The 14,946-nt window shown below is 42.6% G+C and overlaps 1 protein-coding gene across 1 annotated transcript in view; it reads left to right on the plus strand.

The window, feature by feature from the left end:
- Positions 1-3,978, plus strand: part of MICU2 (mitochondrial calcium uptake 2) — a 146,911-nt gene extending 142,933 nt beyond the window's left edge. The window contains exons 9-12 of the mRNA XM_065678539.1: positions 1,037-1,208; positions 1,454-1,562; positions 3,110-3,267; positions 3,545-3,978. Of these exons, the coding sequence (XP_065534611.1) occupies positions 1,037-1,208; positions 1,454-1,562; positions 3,110-3,267; positions 3,545-3,649 (544 nt within the window). The 3' untranslated portion in view covers positions 3,650-3,978. The remainder of the gene's footprint in view (positions 1-1,036; positions 1,209-1,453; positions 1,563-3,109; positions 3,268-3,544) is intronic.
- The last annotated feature ends 10,968 nt before the right edge of the window (positions 3,979-14,946 follow it).

Genomic DNA, 14,946 nt, shown 5'->3' on the forward strand with positions numbered 1-14,946 from the left:
TAAAGCATTTGTTGGCCCTTTATTTGCTTGTGCAGCTCTAATTATTACAGGACAATACGCAAGAGAGAAGTTATGCTGCAACAGCAGTCTTCAGCTAACCCCTTACAGACTTTACAGAGCTTTGAGCTATTAATTGTCCAAGTGATCTCATTAAAGAACTAAAGATAGCTGCATGGACTAAACTGCCATAATTTCAGGGGAAAGAATTCAAACCCAGTGAGGCTGTGCAAATACTGTTGAGCAAATGAGCCTGTGCTCATATTTGCTACAAAGACCCTTAACTGTTCTCTTCCCCAACTAATTGCTTTGTCCCAGTATAGGAGTATTTCATTCTCTCCTGTCAATAATTTTTGCAACTCAATAAAGCAGGGTTCTTTCAAAGTGCTAAAGGAATTCTGGCAAGCATCAATGCAGTTTTAACCTTTATAGTTTTAAATTAACACTTGTATTTGGATTGCCATACTTCTGAAGTGGAAATTACCAAATGGATCATACAGTATTGTTTTTTACTTTATTGTTATAATCTTCGAGGCTTTTAGTCATCTTTTCCTGCAGTGATGATTTCGAGTTTCCTCTTTTCTTCCACCTTTATGAGTATTAGGGCTTCATCTTTCTAGGCGCTTTCCAACCTTGTCATTCAGCTCTTACTAATATGAAATTTCATAAATCATGTGTCAGGTCTTTAGTTACCATGTCCTTTTTTATTCATACATTCATTATAAATAATAATTATTTTATCTCATTATCTGCACATTTTTAAACATTAGTAAAAATTAGATGCCAAGTGTATCTGTAAATTATTTTAGCAACAGCTATCAATGCAAGACTTAGAGAGCACCCTACTGGTGTCATTATAGAAATGCACCCGTGGAAACATCTGCTTACACAGGTAAAATTAAACCAGTGACATTTTAAACAATGATGTTGATAGTATCTGTGATTAAGAATTAGTGTCTACCACATTTAGTAGCTAAGGTAGTAATCATGATACAGTGATGCAAGTGTCAACTGTTGGATAATATATGTTTACACCTAGATTCATGGAAAATCTGCAAACAGAAGTTCAAGAAATGGAATTCATACAGTTTTCAAAGGGTTTGAATGTCATGAGAAAAGAAGACTTTGCAGAATGGTTACTCTACTTCACTGATGAAGAAAACAATGAAATTTACTGGCAGAATGTGAAAGAAAGAATTGAGGCAGGAGAGGTTGGTACATAAAGCATGCTGCGTTTTGCTTCCTCCTTTGTACAGGTTTTTATTTCAATACGAGTATCTAATAATGTATAACTAGTAGATAACAACAATGATAATTTGCCAACTGAGAAAAATACAAATACTGACAATGAGTAATCACACCCAAACACTAGATACCACCAGATTTAATGAAATAGATTTACTGGGCTTTGAGTGTGTTATTCATTATATATCATCTGAATTCTGTTATACTCTAGAATATCAGTTTGGAAGAATTCAAGACTTTTTGCAAGTTTACAAATAACCTGGAAGACTTTTCTATTGCTATGCAGATGTTTACTGTAGCCAATCGTCCTGTTAAACGGGGTAAGTGCTGCACACCTCTTGTATGTTTTCTTAAAAAGAAAAATGCATATTTATTGTTAATATAAATAAGTTATACCAAAGTATTCCAAAATAGCATGGTGGATTCAAAAGTTATTATGCTGCTCTTTATTCTGATTTCCATTTAATGAATAAAATTACAAAGTTCCCAAAATAGTTTAAGTTCTAATGTGCCATCATATGCTGGACTGCTCTCAGCAGACTAAACCATAGAATCATAGAATGGTTTGGGTTGGAAGAGACTTTTAAAGATTATCTACTCCAGACCTTCTGCCATGGGCAGGGACATCTTCCACTGGACCAGGTTGCCCAAAGCCCCATCCAGCCTGGCCTTGAACACTGCCAGGGATGGGGCAGCCACAGCTTCTCTGGGCAACCTGTGCCAGTGCCTCACCACCCTCATTAAAAAACATTCTTCCTTATGTCTAGTCTAAATCTATTCTCTTTCAGTTTAAAACACTTTTGCCTTGTCCTATCACTACAATCATTGGTAAAAAGGACTCTCTCTCCACCTTTGTTATAAATCTTTATACACTGAAAGACTGTTCTAAGGTCTTCTCAGAGCCTTCTCTTCTCCGGGCTCAACAAGCCCAACTCTCTCAGCCTGTCTCCATAGGAGAGGTGCTCCAGCCTTCTGATTATCTTTGCGGCCTCCTCTGTACTCGCTCAAGCAGGTCCATGTCCCTCTTTGTGTTGCTGGCCCCAGAGCTGAACGCAGTACTGCAGGTGGAGTCTCATGAGAGCAGAATCACCTCACTCGACCTGCTGGTCACACACTCCTTTGGAGGCAGCCCAGGGTACAGTCAACTTTCTGGGCTGCAAATGCACACTGCCAGCTCTTACCCAATTTTTCATCCACCAGTATTCCCAAGTCATTCTCCACAGAGCTGCCTTCAGTCCAGTCTAAATTCTAGATTAGGGAAGGTTTATTGAAATAATATGTGCTTTAGTAGCAGTTTGTGATAATAAAGCTTTTTCCTCATAGTGACACTAGTTTTCTTCTTTTGCAGGGTCTGTAGCATCTTGCTATATTGTATTTAATCCTCCATACTGCCTTCTCTGTGTGTTTATGTAGTGTTATTTAATCATGGCTATGAAAAACAAACAGCGTAGTAAAGTAGTAAAGTGGGTTTTAAAATAAAGATTTGGAGAAGGAAAGTTACTTCCTTCCATATAGTAGATATAGGAGCAATGCAACTGAAGTTTCATGGACACACAAATGCTTTTTTGTTATAATCCTGAATTTTCTAGCAAAAATTATTACTGTTACTGTTGCTTGAGTAGTGCATTTCAGAAGTTTATCATATAATTAATAGTGTTCTGAAAGATGAAGCAAGCTTAAGAATGCATGAACTGAGGCCTCATAGTAGTTTACTAGTTCACACATCCCAAATTCTCCAGTTAGGATACCCATGAGACACTGTAAATTGTGCAGAATTCTGCTACTCATGTGTTCTCCAATTCTTTTACAAGTTCACAGTCACCTATGATTTACTATCACCTATGATTTAATATTATGTCTTTATTAGCTGAGTTCAAGAGAGCAGTGAAGGTGGCAACAGGACAGGAGCTCTCAGATAATGTGTTGGATACCATCTTCAAGATTTTTGATCTAGATGGAGATGACTGCCTCAGCCACAGCGAGTTTCTTGGAGTCCTGAGGAACCGAATTCATCGAGGTTTGAGGGTAACAAGCTGACATCATTGTTTTTAAATACTACAGTTGATTGCTACAACTGTCTTAATGCTTGTAGAAATACAAGTAGAGATAGTGAATAGAAGGAAGTTATATTTTAAACTGAATATTCCTTCCTGCTTACTCTGGGAGGAGTGCTGCCACCAAGAATTTGTTATTATGCATGTGAACTATGGAGGCAGCAGCACCACATGACATGTATTTACACAGTCTGTGAATCAGAGTAGTTTCTGTATAAATGCTAAACATACCTTAAATTTATTAACAGGTACCGCAGCAGCAAGGCATTCAAGGTTACTGGAAGTGTGTGAAAAGAGAAAGCATTAAAGGAGCCAAAGAACTGTGGAAGCAAACTGGGAAAAGTCCTTTCTAAAGCAGTCTGTTGTTCTTTTGCTATGAATGTTGTCATGTAGAGGAGTTTGTCCTGTTTACAGAACAGCTGAATCAAAAATACTTTTTTTTTTTTTAATTTACCAAAGTTAAACTTTAATTAGCCCAGATTCTAATGCAGTAATTTTATATCATTCTGGCGCAACCAGTTTGGTTTACAGAACTCTTATCACTGTTCACCTCCATGCGGAAGTACTCTTGTTCTAGGAAGTAGCATTGTTTACTCCTCTGTGGAGTCTGACCCTGCACTGTAGCATAACAGGATATGCAGGATTTAACAGTGGGCACCTGCAGGAACGTCACAGCACTCTTTCTGTCAGTTAGCAACTAGTACAGAAGTTCTCTTTCTCTGGCAAGGACAGAGGTCCAAAGGGCAAAGTCACTTGCTCAATCCATGCAAATCATGTTACCCTAAATCAAAAAAGAAAATTCACATGGTTTGTGCCCTCATTACTGTGAACTGCTAATATGCTAGTAGAGGATTCCACCAGATCCTGTCTGTTTTGTCTACCTTCATGATGATAATATTAAACTGGAAATACAAGATTGTTGATACAGACTTTAAAAGTTGTACATTGATCTGTGAATGTGCATTGAGTTTCTCAGACCTCTTCAAGAAGTAGCGTAAATGAGAATCAAAAATCCTCATTCTATCATGAATAGCAGTAGCTACAATTTGAGTCATAACTATTTTGCTGTAATTGCAGAGGGTGAATGTGTTACAAATAGTTGCTTTATCTTACTAAAGGTGGTGACAGGGAATGCTGCAGTATCTCAGGAGTTCAAGGTTCTAATAAGCAAGTGTTGGGGAAGTAAGTTGTCCAGTGAAAAAGTAAATACAAATGTTTATTACTCCTAAATGCAAAGTTAGACATAGGATTTTAAACAGTAAAACAAGGAACAGATCAAAATTAATATGTAGTCATTAAAGATTAGCATTTTTTAGCTATGCATTCTATGCATAGAATCATAGAATATCAGGTTGGGACTTCAGGAATCTGCTGGTCCAACCTTTCTTGGCAAAGTATGACCTAGACTGGATGTGCCAGCACCCTGTCCAGCTGAACCTTAAAAGTGTCCAATGTTGGGGAATCCACCATTTCCTGGAGAGATTATTCCAGTGGCTGGTTGCATATATGTATACACAAGTATGCATGTTACATGATTTTTTCTTTCTTACAACCTTAGGAGCCAATAATCCCAAGTCCAGATCATTCTTCCTAGTTGGCCACTATATACAGGAGATAGATGTAAAGCTGTCAGGGTTCTTTCTCTTTCCCTCTCTCAGCTGTCTAACTTGTCTTGGCTGGGGTGAAAGCTTACCCTTTTAAGACAGGTTTGTGATAAGATGCAAAAGATGGACAAGGGAAATGTCTCAAGAAAAACACGCAGGAAATCTCACCACTGTGGGAAGTATCCATCCCTTTTAAGCATGACACTAGCTATGTTACCCTCAAAGCTCAACAGGAGGTTTTTTGTTGTGATTTCTTTGTGTTTTGGTGGGGGAAGTCTTGAGAAGAGGGGAGCAGCCCTCACTCAGAGGAAGGAGAAGAGAGGCTGCCTTAGGAAGCCATAAAGATCCCACTTAAGGAGTACTGAGGTCAGAGAATGTATTTAATGTATTTGGTATGTTGGTAGCTGGCAGGCAGGCTTGTGCTGAGGAGGAGTACTACCGCCAAACTTTGGTGTGGTGGTCTCTCATAGAGAAATAGAGTGAGAAGCTGGCAAAACAGCTCTTCCCTTCATAGCCTTCCCTTGGAGATTTAGTTTAAATTGTGTTAAAGAAAAAATGCTTGTATTCTTGTCATCTGTCAGTGTCAACCACCAGAACGAGAACATGCCTATGGGCATCCTGAGACTGACCAGAAGATCAGACACGACTGACCACCCTCCAGGAAACAATCCAAATTAAATACAATGCAGTAGACACCCCATCCTCCCCCCTCAAACTGAACTAACTCATGCTCTGTGAGCAACAAGAAATTCAATAGCTGTTTTACTTTGTGTGTTTGGAAGGTGCTTGCTTCTTCTGGTAATGAGAACTGTGACTGGGAGATACCTAATGGGAGCAAGGGTGGAGCAGCAGGACTGGCATCAAAGTATTAATGCTTTGCATCACCAAATAATAAAAAAGCAATGTTTTGGCAAATAATTTTTACTTTGGAATGGAAATTATTCTTTAACATTTTATTCTGTGTAATGTTAATAGGTTTATGATGTTCTTTATTGCTTTTGTGCTTTATTTGGTTTACTGATTACTTGCTTACTACAAGCTTTCTGGTTTTCTTTTGGAAAAATCAATTCATTTAGCTTTTGTATATCTAGAAGTTTAATTCCTCATTGCTCATTTGTATCTGGGTTTGTGCAATCAGCAGTATCTGCTTTCAGCAGCAAGTTACTAGAAGTGGGATTTTCAAGTTTTATTTTTTAGCAAAAGCTTTGGTGTCAAGTTCAGAGGAAAAGTAAAGCAGATATGCTTATTCTTAAATGAACTTTGTGTCTGTAGTAAAAAAAAATTAAAAAAATATTGATTAGGAATTAAAATAGTTAAAAATCATTTTCAGGAGTTATCCTGAAAGTACAGCCAGGTGGGAGCTCCTTTGAAGGCTAGGGAAGACTTGTCCATCAGGCTTGAAGAATCACACGCTGTATTGAATTTCTAGTCTATTTTTATTTGTTTTAACTGAAAGGCTTTACAAAACAGTCTTAAAATAATTTCTCATATTTAATATCTTAGATTAAAAGAGCCATTTACGTAAGTGTTCAGATGGACCTTGTCTTGTAAGGAATCCATCAGTTTTAGCGTTTGATGTTTTAGTTCTTTTTAGTAACTGTATGGTATTTGCAACATGTCTATCAGCATTATTCTACACAATTCAGTTAAAAGTTTATGCAGCTGCCAATCTATCAGTTAAACATCAATTATTACTTTTTTACTGTTAGGAACTCTGAACAGAAATATACAGAATAAATACTTTTGTTTGATCTCCAATGTTGCATCTGAATGTTATGTGGAATAAAGATGAATCCAGTGCACACTGCACAAGTCTCAAAAATTGATATGTCGTATTTCAAAGGATACACAAGGGTAAGTACAAGTCATTTACAACATATAACTCATTTACAGAATTTTAGTTGTACCCCCATAACAAGACTGGACATACTCTTTCAGTTTGTTTAGTTCAAGGCAATTTACAAACATCTATTTTTCGTTTCTCAAAGCAGCAAAGGCAGAAATGCAGTGTGATATACTAGAACTAAGAGAAACTCACTGGTTGTTTCTAGAGACTGATGTCGGTGTCTCAGTTTATGCAGGCCTCTTTCTAAAAGCAAAACCTCCTTCTGGAGTGAAACCATGTTGGCAGGTTTTCACAAAATATGACATTTAGAATCATAGAATCATAGAATAGTTAGGGTTGGAAAGGACCTCAAGATCATCTAGTTCCAACCCCCCTGCCATGGGCAGGGACACCTCACACTAAACCATGTCTCCCAAGGCTTCATCCAACCTGGCCTTGAACACTGCCAGGGATGGAGCACTCACAACCTCCCTGGGCAACCCATTCCAGTGCCTCACCACCCTTACAGTAAAGAATTTCTTCCTTATATCCAATCTAAACTTCCCCTGTTTAACTTTTAACCCATTACCCCTTGTCCTGTCACTACAGTCCCTGACAAAGAGTCCCTCCCCAGCATCCCTATAGGCCCCCTTCAAGTACTAGAAGGCTGCTATGAGGTTTCCACGCAGCCTTCTCTTCTCCAGGCTGAACAGCCCTGACTTTCTCAGCCTGTCTTCATACAGGAGGTGCTTTGTCATATTTAACATTATTTAACAAAATGAGTAGCACATTTTCTGCATTTAAGAACTGAAAAAGAAAACTTTTGTCACTATGTTATATGGCTGTGTCAAAAGCAAATCTCTGATTTCCTCCATTCCCTCCAGTGTATCATCTCCTCTCAGGGTTCAGACAGGTTGCCACTGACCATGCCTGGAAACATGCCAGTACCTGATCTGAACTCGGATGTCACCAGGATGTACTGGCTTGGCTGCTGAACCAGGTATTATTAAAAGTGCGAACAATTCGTGCATTCCTAATTTCAAGCTTTCAGTGGAGAATACATAAGGTTTTTATAATTTTAGGAATTATAAATGTTTGGTCTCTAGTCTCCAGGCTGTCTCAGAGCTCAAGGAAATTTGGGTATAGATATCAGGTCTTGGCTCCAGAGAGTTTACAGATCACACTTGAGTTACTAGAGAGCAGAGGTCAGACAGGAAGATAAAAAAGCCAGGCCATGGATTGCAGTTTCATGGCATTTCACATGTCCAGTGCATATAACAAAAAAAGATCACTGCCCAATAAAGGGCTAGAAAGGGAACAAACCCAGGTATTTAGAGAAAGTATTTAAAGTCAGGCATACTGACCATATTTGACTTAAGCACAGAAACAGATCAATAAATGTATACTGGACTTTAAAAATGTAGTTTTCTTCTCACGCAGGAGTTTTCGTGGGAGAGTGCAAGTATGTCTTGTGCCTTCAGATTTAATCTTTCTTGTATAAAGGGGGCCTACAAGAAATCTGGAGAGAGACTTTTTACAAGGGCATGTAATGACAGGGCAAGGGGGAATGGCTTTCATGTGACAGAGGGTGAACTTAGATATTAGGCAGAGTTGTTTACTGTGAGGGTGGTGAGGCACTGGCACAGGTTGCCCAGAGAAGTGGCTGCCCCATCCCTGGCAGTGTTCAGGGCCAGGTTGGACAGGGCTTTGGTGCTCCCTGGTGGAGGTCCTCCTGCAGCAGGGGCTGAGCTGCGGGATGCTATTAGCGGGCTTCAAGATGTCAGAGTGGCTGAGAGGAAGCGGGGCTGCTTGCTCCAGCCCCATACTGTGCGGGGGCCTCAAGCTTCCCCTCCAGCTCATGAAGGAAAGAAGGAGGACGCCAACCCGGGAAATTGGGAATTGGTGACAAAGAAAAATAACAAAAGAAGGAGGAAAAGGACAATTAAAAGCAAGGGGCTTCCTCCTAAATCTGTTGTCCCCACGCAGAACCGCTTTGCTGTCCTGCAGGAGACTAATGAGGAAACAAACTTGCACCACAAACAGCCGGATTATGCACGGGTTAAGATCTCTACTGGCGCTACAAAGAAAAAGCGGCGGGTTGTAGTAATAGGGGACTCTACTTTGAAAGGGACGGAAGCACTCGTCTGTCGGCCTGACCCCGTCTCGAGGGAGGTGTGCTGCCTGCCAGGGGCACGGATCAGGGATGTTACAGAGAGGCTACCTGCTCTAGTAAGTTCCACAGACTATTACCCGCTCCTGGTGATCCATGTGGGTGCTAGGGATATAGACAGTAGTAGACTGGGGACCATAAAGAAAGACTACAGAGCCCTGGGAGAGGTGGTTAGGGGCTCCGGTGCTCAGATAGTCTTTTCGTCAATTCTCCAGGACACAGGGGAGGACCAAGAAAAAGCTAGGAGGATTGGCCAGGTCAATAGATAGTTAAAAGGGTGGTGTCATAGTCAGGGGTTTGGGTGTCTTGAACATAAGACTGAAGTTAGTAGGCCAGGTCTACTGGGGGCTGGTGGAGCTGCTCTGGTAAAGAAGGGGAAGAACAGTTTTGGTAGGAGGCTTGCCAGACTGGTCAAGGAGGCTTTAAACTAGATGTGTTGGGGGAGGGGGGCATCATTCCATCCCAACACACCCAGTCAGTTGCCAGCACCTATAATAAATGCTCGGAACAATGTAGATATATTCCAGCTGCTCCAGCCAACAAGCTGGCTTCAATTGGAGCTCGACTCAGATGCCTCTATACAAACGCCCGTAGCATGGGGAACAAACAAGAGGAATTAGAGATGTGTGCACATCTGCGGGGGCATGATATAATAGGCATCACAGAAACATGGTGGGATGGCTCCTATGACTGGAGTGTTGGAATGGAAGGTTACAGGTTCTTTAGAAAGGAGAGGCCTGGCAGGCGGGGGTTGCCAGGAGTTGCCCTTTATGTTAGGGATAGGCTGGAGAGTATGCAACTCTGTCTGGGGACAGGGGAGCAGTTTACAGAGAGTTTGTGAGTCAGGGTTAAAGGGAAAACAGCCATGGGAGACGTTACTGTGGGGATCTGTTACAGACCGCCTGATCAAGGAGAACCTGTGGATGAAGCACTCTACAGACAGATAGGAAAAGCCTCACGCTCGTAGGCCCTTGTTCTCATGGGGGATTTCAACCACCCTGACATCTGTTGGAACGATGGCACTGCACAGCACAAGCAATCCAGGAGGTTCCTCGATTGTGTGGAAGACAACTTTCTTCTGCAAGTAATAGAGGGGACGACAAGGAGAGGTGCCATGCTTGACCTTGTGCTCACCAGCAGGGAAGGGCTCGTTGAGAATGTGGTGCTCCAGGGCAGCCTTGGATGCAGCGATCATGAGATGGTCGAATTTGAGATCCCCAGGAGAGTGAGAAGAGCGTGTAGTAAGCTCACTGCCCTGGAATTCAAAAGAGCAGACTTTGGCCTCTTCAGTAACCTGCTTAGTAAGGTTCCATGGGATATAGCCCTGGAGGGCAGGGGGGCCCAAGACTGTTGGTTGATATTCAAGGATCACCTGCTACAAGCTCAGGAGTGCTGCATCCCAACTAGAAGGAAATGCAGCAGGAGGGCCAGGAGACCTCCTTGGATGGATAAGGAGCTGCTGAGGAAAATTCAAAGGAAAAAAGAGGCTTATAAAAAATGGAAGCAAGGACAGGCGGCCTGGGTAGAGTACAGGGATGTTGTCCGGGAAGCTAGGGACCAGGTTAGGAAGGCTAAGGCCCAGTTAGAATTAAACCTAGCCAGGGATGGTAAGGATAATAGGAAGGGATTCTACAGGTACGTAGCAAACAAAAAACAGACTAGGGACAAAATAGGCCCCCTGAGGAAGCTTTCGGGAGAACTGGCTACACAGGATTTGGAGAAGGCTGAGGTTCTGAATGACTTCTTCGCCTCGGTCTTCACTGGCAAAGGCTCTGACTGCACCACCCAGTTCTTAGAAAGCAGATGCGGGGGCTGTGAGAATGAAGACCTTGGGACCACTGTAGGAGAGGATCTGGTTCGAGACCATCTTCAAAATCTGAACGCGCACAAGTCCGTGGGATGTGACGAAATCCATCTGCGGGTCCTGAAGGAGCTGGCAAATGAAGTTGCTAAGCCACTGGCCATCGTATTTGAAAAATCACGGCAGTCAGGTGAAGTTCCCGACGACTGGAAAAAGGGAAATATAACCCCCATTTTCAAGAAGGGGAAAATGGAAGACCTGGGGAATTACAGACCAGTCAGTCTCACCTCTGTGCCTGGCAAAATCTTGGAGCACATTTTCCTGGACAACATGCTAAGGCACATGAAAAACAACAAGGTGCTTGGTGACAGGCAGCATGGCTTCACTCAGGGGAAATCCTGCCTGACCAATTTGGTGGCCTTCTATGATGGGGCTACAGAATTGATGGACAAGGGTAAAGCAGTTGATGTCATCTACCTGGACTTGTGCAAAGCGTTTGACACTGTCCCACACAACATCCTTGTCTCTAAATTGGAGAGATATCAATTTGATGGATGGACCACTCGGTGGATAAAGAACTGGCTGGACGGCCGCACACAAAGAGTTGTGGTCAATGGCTTGATGTCCTGCTGGAGACCGGTAACAAGTGGTGTCCCTCAGGGATCGGTGCTGGGACCAGTCTTGTTCAACATCTCTATTGGTGACATGGACAGTGGGATTGAGTGCGCCCTCAGCAAGTTTGCCGATGACACCAAGCTGTGTGGTCCGGTTGATATGCTGGAGGGAAGGGATGCCATTCAGAGGGACCTTGACACGCTTGTGAGGTGGGCTGATGCCAACCTTATGAAGTTCAACCATGACAAGTGCAAGGTCCTACACCTGGGTCGGAGCAATCCCAGGCACAGCTACAGGTTGGGCAAAGAAGAGATTCAGAGTGGCCCTGCAGAGAAGGACTTGGGGGTGCTGGTCGATGAGAAAATGAACATGAGCCGGCTTCAGTGTGCGCTCGCAGCCCAGAAAGCCAACTGTATACTGGGCTGCATCAATAGGAGCGTGACCAGCAGGTCGAAGGACGTGATCCTGCCCCTCTACTCTGCTTTTGTGAGACCTCACCTGGAGTATTGTGTGCAGTTCTGGTGTCCTCAACATAAAAAGGACATGGAACTGCTGGAACAAGTCCAGAGGAGGGCCACGAGAATGATCAGGGGACTGGAGCACCTCCCGTATGAAGATAGGCTGAGAAAGTTGGGGCTGTTCAGCCTGGAGAAGAGAAGGCTGCATGGAAACCTCATAGCAGCCTTCCAGTACCTGAAGGGGGCCTATAGGGATGCTGGGGAGGGACTCTTCTTCAGGGACTGTAGTGACAGGACAAGGGGTAACGGGTTAAAACTTAAACAGAGGAAGTTTAGATTGGATACAAGGAGGAAATTCTTTCCTGTTAGGGTGGTGAGGCACTGGAATGGGTTGCCCAGGGAGGTTGTGAGTGCTCCATCCCTGGCAGTGTTCAAGGCCAGGTTGGACGAATCCTTGGGTGGTATGGTTTAGTGTGAGGTGTCCCTGCCCATGGCAGGGGGGTTGGAACTAGATGATCTTGAGGTCCTTTCCAACCCTAACTATTCTATGATTCTATGATTCTAACCTGGTCAAGTGGAAGGTGTCCCTCCCCATGGCAGGGGGTTTGGAACTGGATGAGCTTTAAGGTTCCTTCCAACTCAAACCATTCTGTGATAAAACATCATAGCTGGGTCATGAAACTACTCCAATGCCAAAAAAATCTTCAGTTCTTCTGAATAGAAAATGCATGTCCAGATGATGTTGTGGTTATTACTGAGATCCAGCTTGACCAAGCAACAGCTCCTGTAATGCAGCTGGTCACAAGGGGAACACAAAGATGAAAGTGGTGGATGTAGACACACACTGTTGGCCCCTAGCTGACCACAGAAACTCCTCCTAGAGAAAGTGAATGTGTCACCTAACAGTGAGTGGAAAGCCCTGTTCAGGGCAGGAAACCTGAGAGGCTTGAGCATGCACAAAGTTAATGGGCAAACACGTGAATGTCTCTCCACTCCTGCTCTTTGAAGGTTTCCTGTTTGCTTTGTTGATTAAATCCCTGGTTGGTTCAATAATATAAAACTTATGCAACATATGCAGGGACAGATTTCCCATTAGGCTGATATTGGCTTAGTTAATAATGTTTTCAGTTCATTAAACAGAGTGTCCCAGTGCAGAGTTCTGCTCACCATCCTCGGGCACTGCTGCTCCTGCACACCAGCCTCCACAGGGAAGCTGCTTAACAGTGCACCCACCTATGTGGCTTTGGAAAGAACACCTCATGCCCTGAAAAACAAAATGCCATGTTTTTCCACACATGCGTACCCGACATTGTCTTTTCCTCTTCTGTCCCGGGCTGCCTTTCCATGCCAACCAGGTCTGGAAGTAACATGGCAGTGACAGGCTGTGGCAGCACCAATGCTGCACCTTGCAAAACCTGAGGTTTATGTTGACCCCTGCTCAGACACAGATTTGAAAAGCTGAGAGGAGGGGTATTCTGAGTTAATGCAGAGAACTGGGGGGGGGGGGGGTTGTTCTCATGGGGTTTCACGCAACAGCTGGCTGCTCTGAAACATCCTTTGGAGGACTTAGCCTTTTCCCATCAGCTGCAAAGAGCACATGGAAGATGACTAAACTTTTACTTTGTGAATGCCACCTTTCTTCATCATCTTTAATGGCCCCTAAGTACAGGTGCTTGCATTTGGACATTTTTTGTTAATTAAGTCTCTCAATTAGGTTCTTAAAAACCTTTATGAATTTCAACTTACAGGAAGTAGGTTCTGAAATAAGAACCATCCATGAGAATGATGAGAACCATCTGGAGAAAGGAAGTATTGCAGGGGTGTTACACTGCACCAATGTATGCCTCCAGTCCACTGCTCTAGGGGAAACACATCAGTCTTAATATTGTCCCACAGAGAAACTAGTAGCTCTGAATCACCCCCAAGAAAATCAATTGGTTTTAAAACTTGTCAATAAACTGATTTAAGTTCCTTTTTTCAAGATATTTTTTTTTGTAATTATGTGGCACCTTACTGTTTTTAATCTACTTTAAAATTGATAGTTAAAATGAACAAACATCACTAAAAACATATGCATCTCTTAAATAATGCACAGAAGGTAAATCCTAGAGCAACGCTGTCTGAGTCACAGGACAGAGGATTACATTCACTGATGAAAAGGAAGGATACCAAAATGAGATGGTTTGCCACTAAATAAGGGATTTGAAAAGACGACTAATTAAATGCTAGGTTCTAAAGAGAAACAAAGCTCTTTAAAATGCTGTTAGAAGAAATGATAATTGAGGAGACATGAATGTGACTGAACAAAAGGACACTAGGAAAGCAGGGAATAAATCCATATCAAATTTTTCAAGATGCTGATTGAGCAATAGCGCGTCTTCACGATTTAGAAATCTGACCTAACACAAACAAGGGCAACCGATCACTCACAGGTGGTGTGTACAAGATTACATGAGCTGTACTGGAATGTGAAGAGCAAATACTTACACAATTGCAGTTGGTTTTATGTGTAGATCAGAAACATGAGACCTCAAAGAACCTGATCTGTCTGATATTACTAAGATTCCTAATGAGACAAATTATCATTTTGGATCAGTTTCCATTTAAGAGGCGGTTGGGATGGGGGCCTATAAGGATGCTGGGGAGGGACTCTTCATTAGAGACTGTGGTGACAGAACATGGGGTAACGGGTTAAAATTTAAACAGGGTAAGTTTAAATTGGATATAAGGAAGAAGTTCTGTACTGTAAGGGTGGTGAGGTACTGGAACAGGTTGCCCAAAGAACTTGTGAATGCTCCATCCCTGGCAGTTTTCAAGGCCAGGTTGGACAGAGCCTTGGGAGACATTGTTTAGTGTGAGGTGTCCCTGCCCATGGCAGGGGGGTTGGAACTAGATGAACTTGAGGTCCTTTCCAACCCTAACTATTCTATGATTCTATGATTCTGGCTGGGGATTGCATGTTCCTGGAATTGACCATGAGCTACTCTGAGAGGAGAAAAATACAGAAACAAAATGGAGATTGAATTGTTGTACATTATGAGATCTAAATAGTACAGAAAATCTGGAGAGTTTGTGTGTCTTGCTCTAAGACACCTTTTCCAAATGTTTGTAGCCGGTGAAGGGTCTGGAGCACACATCTTAAGAGGAGTGGCTGAGGGAACCAGGGGAGTTTAGTCT

The sequence above is a fragment of the Lathamus discolor genome, chromosome 4, assembly GCF_037157495.1.
Source record: "Lathamus discolor isolate bLatDis1 chromosome 4, bLatDis1.hap1, whole genome shotgun sequence".
Taxonomy (NCBI): Eukaryota; Metazoa; Chordata; class Aves; order Psittaciformes; family Psittacidae; genus Lathamus; species Lathamus discolor.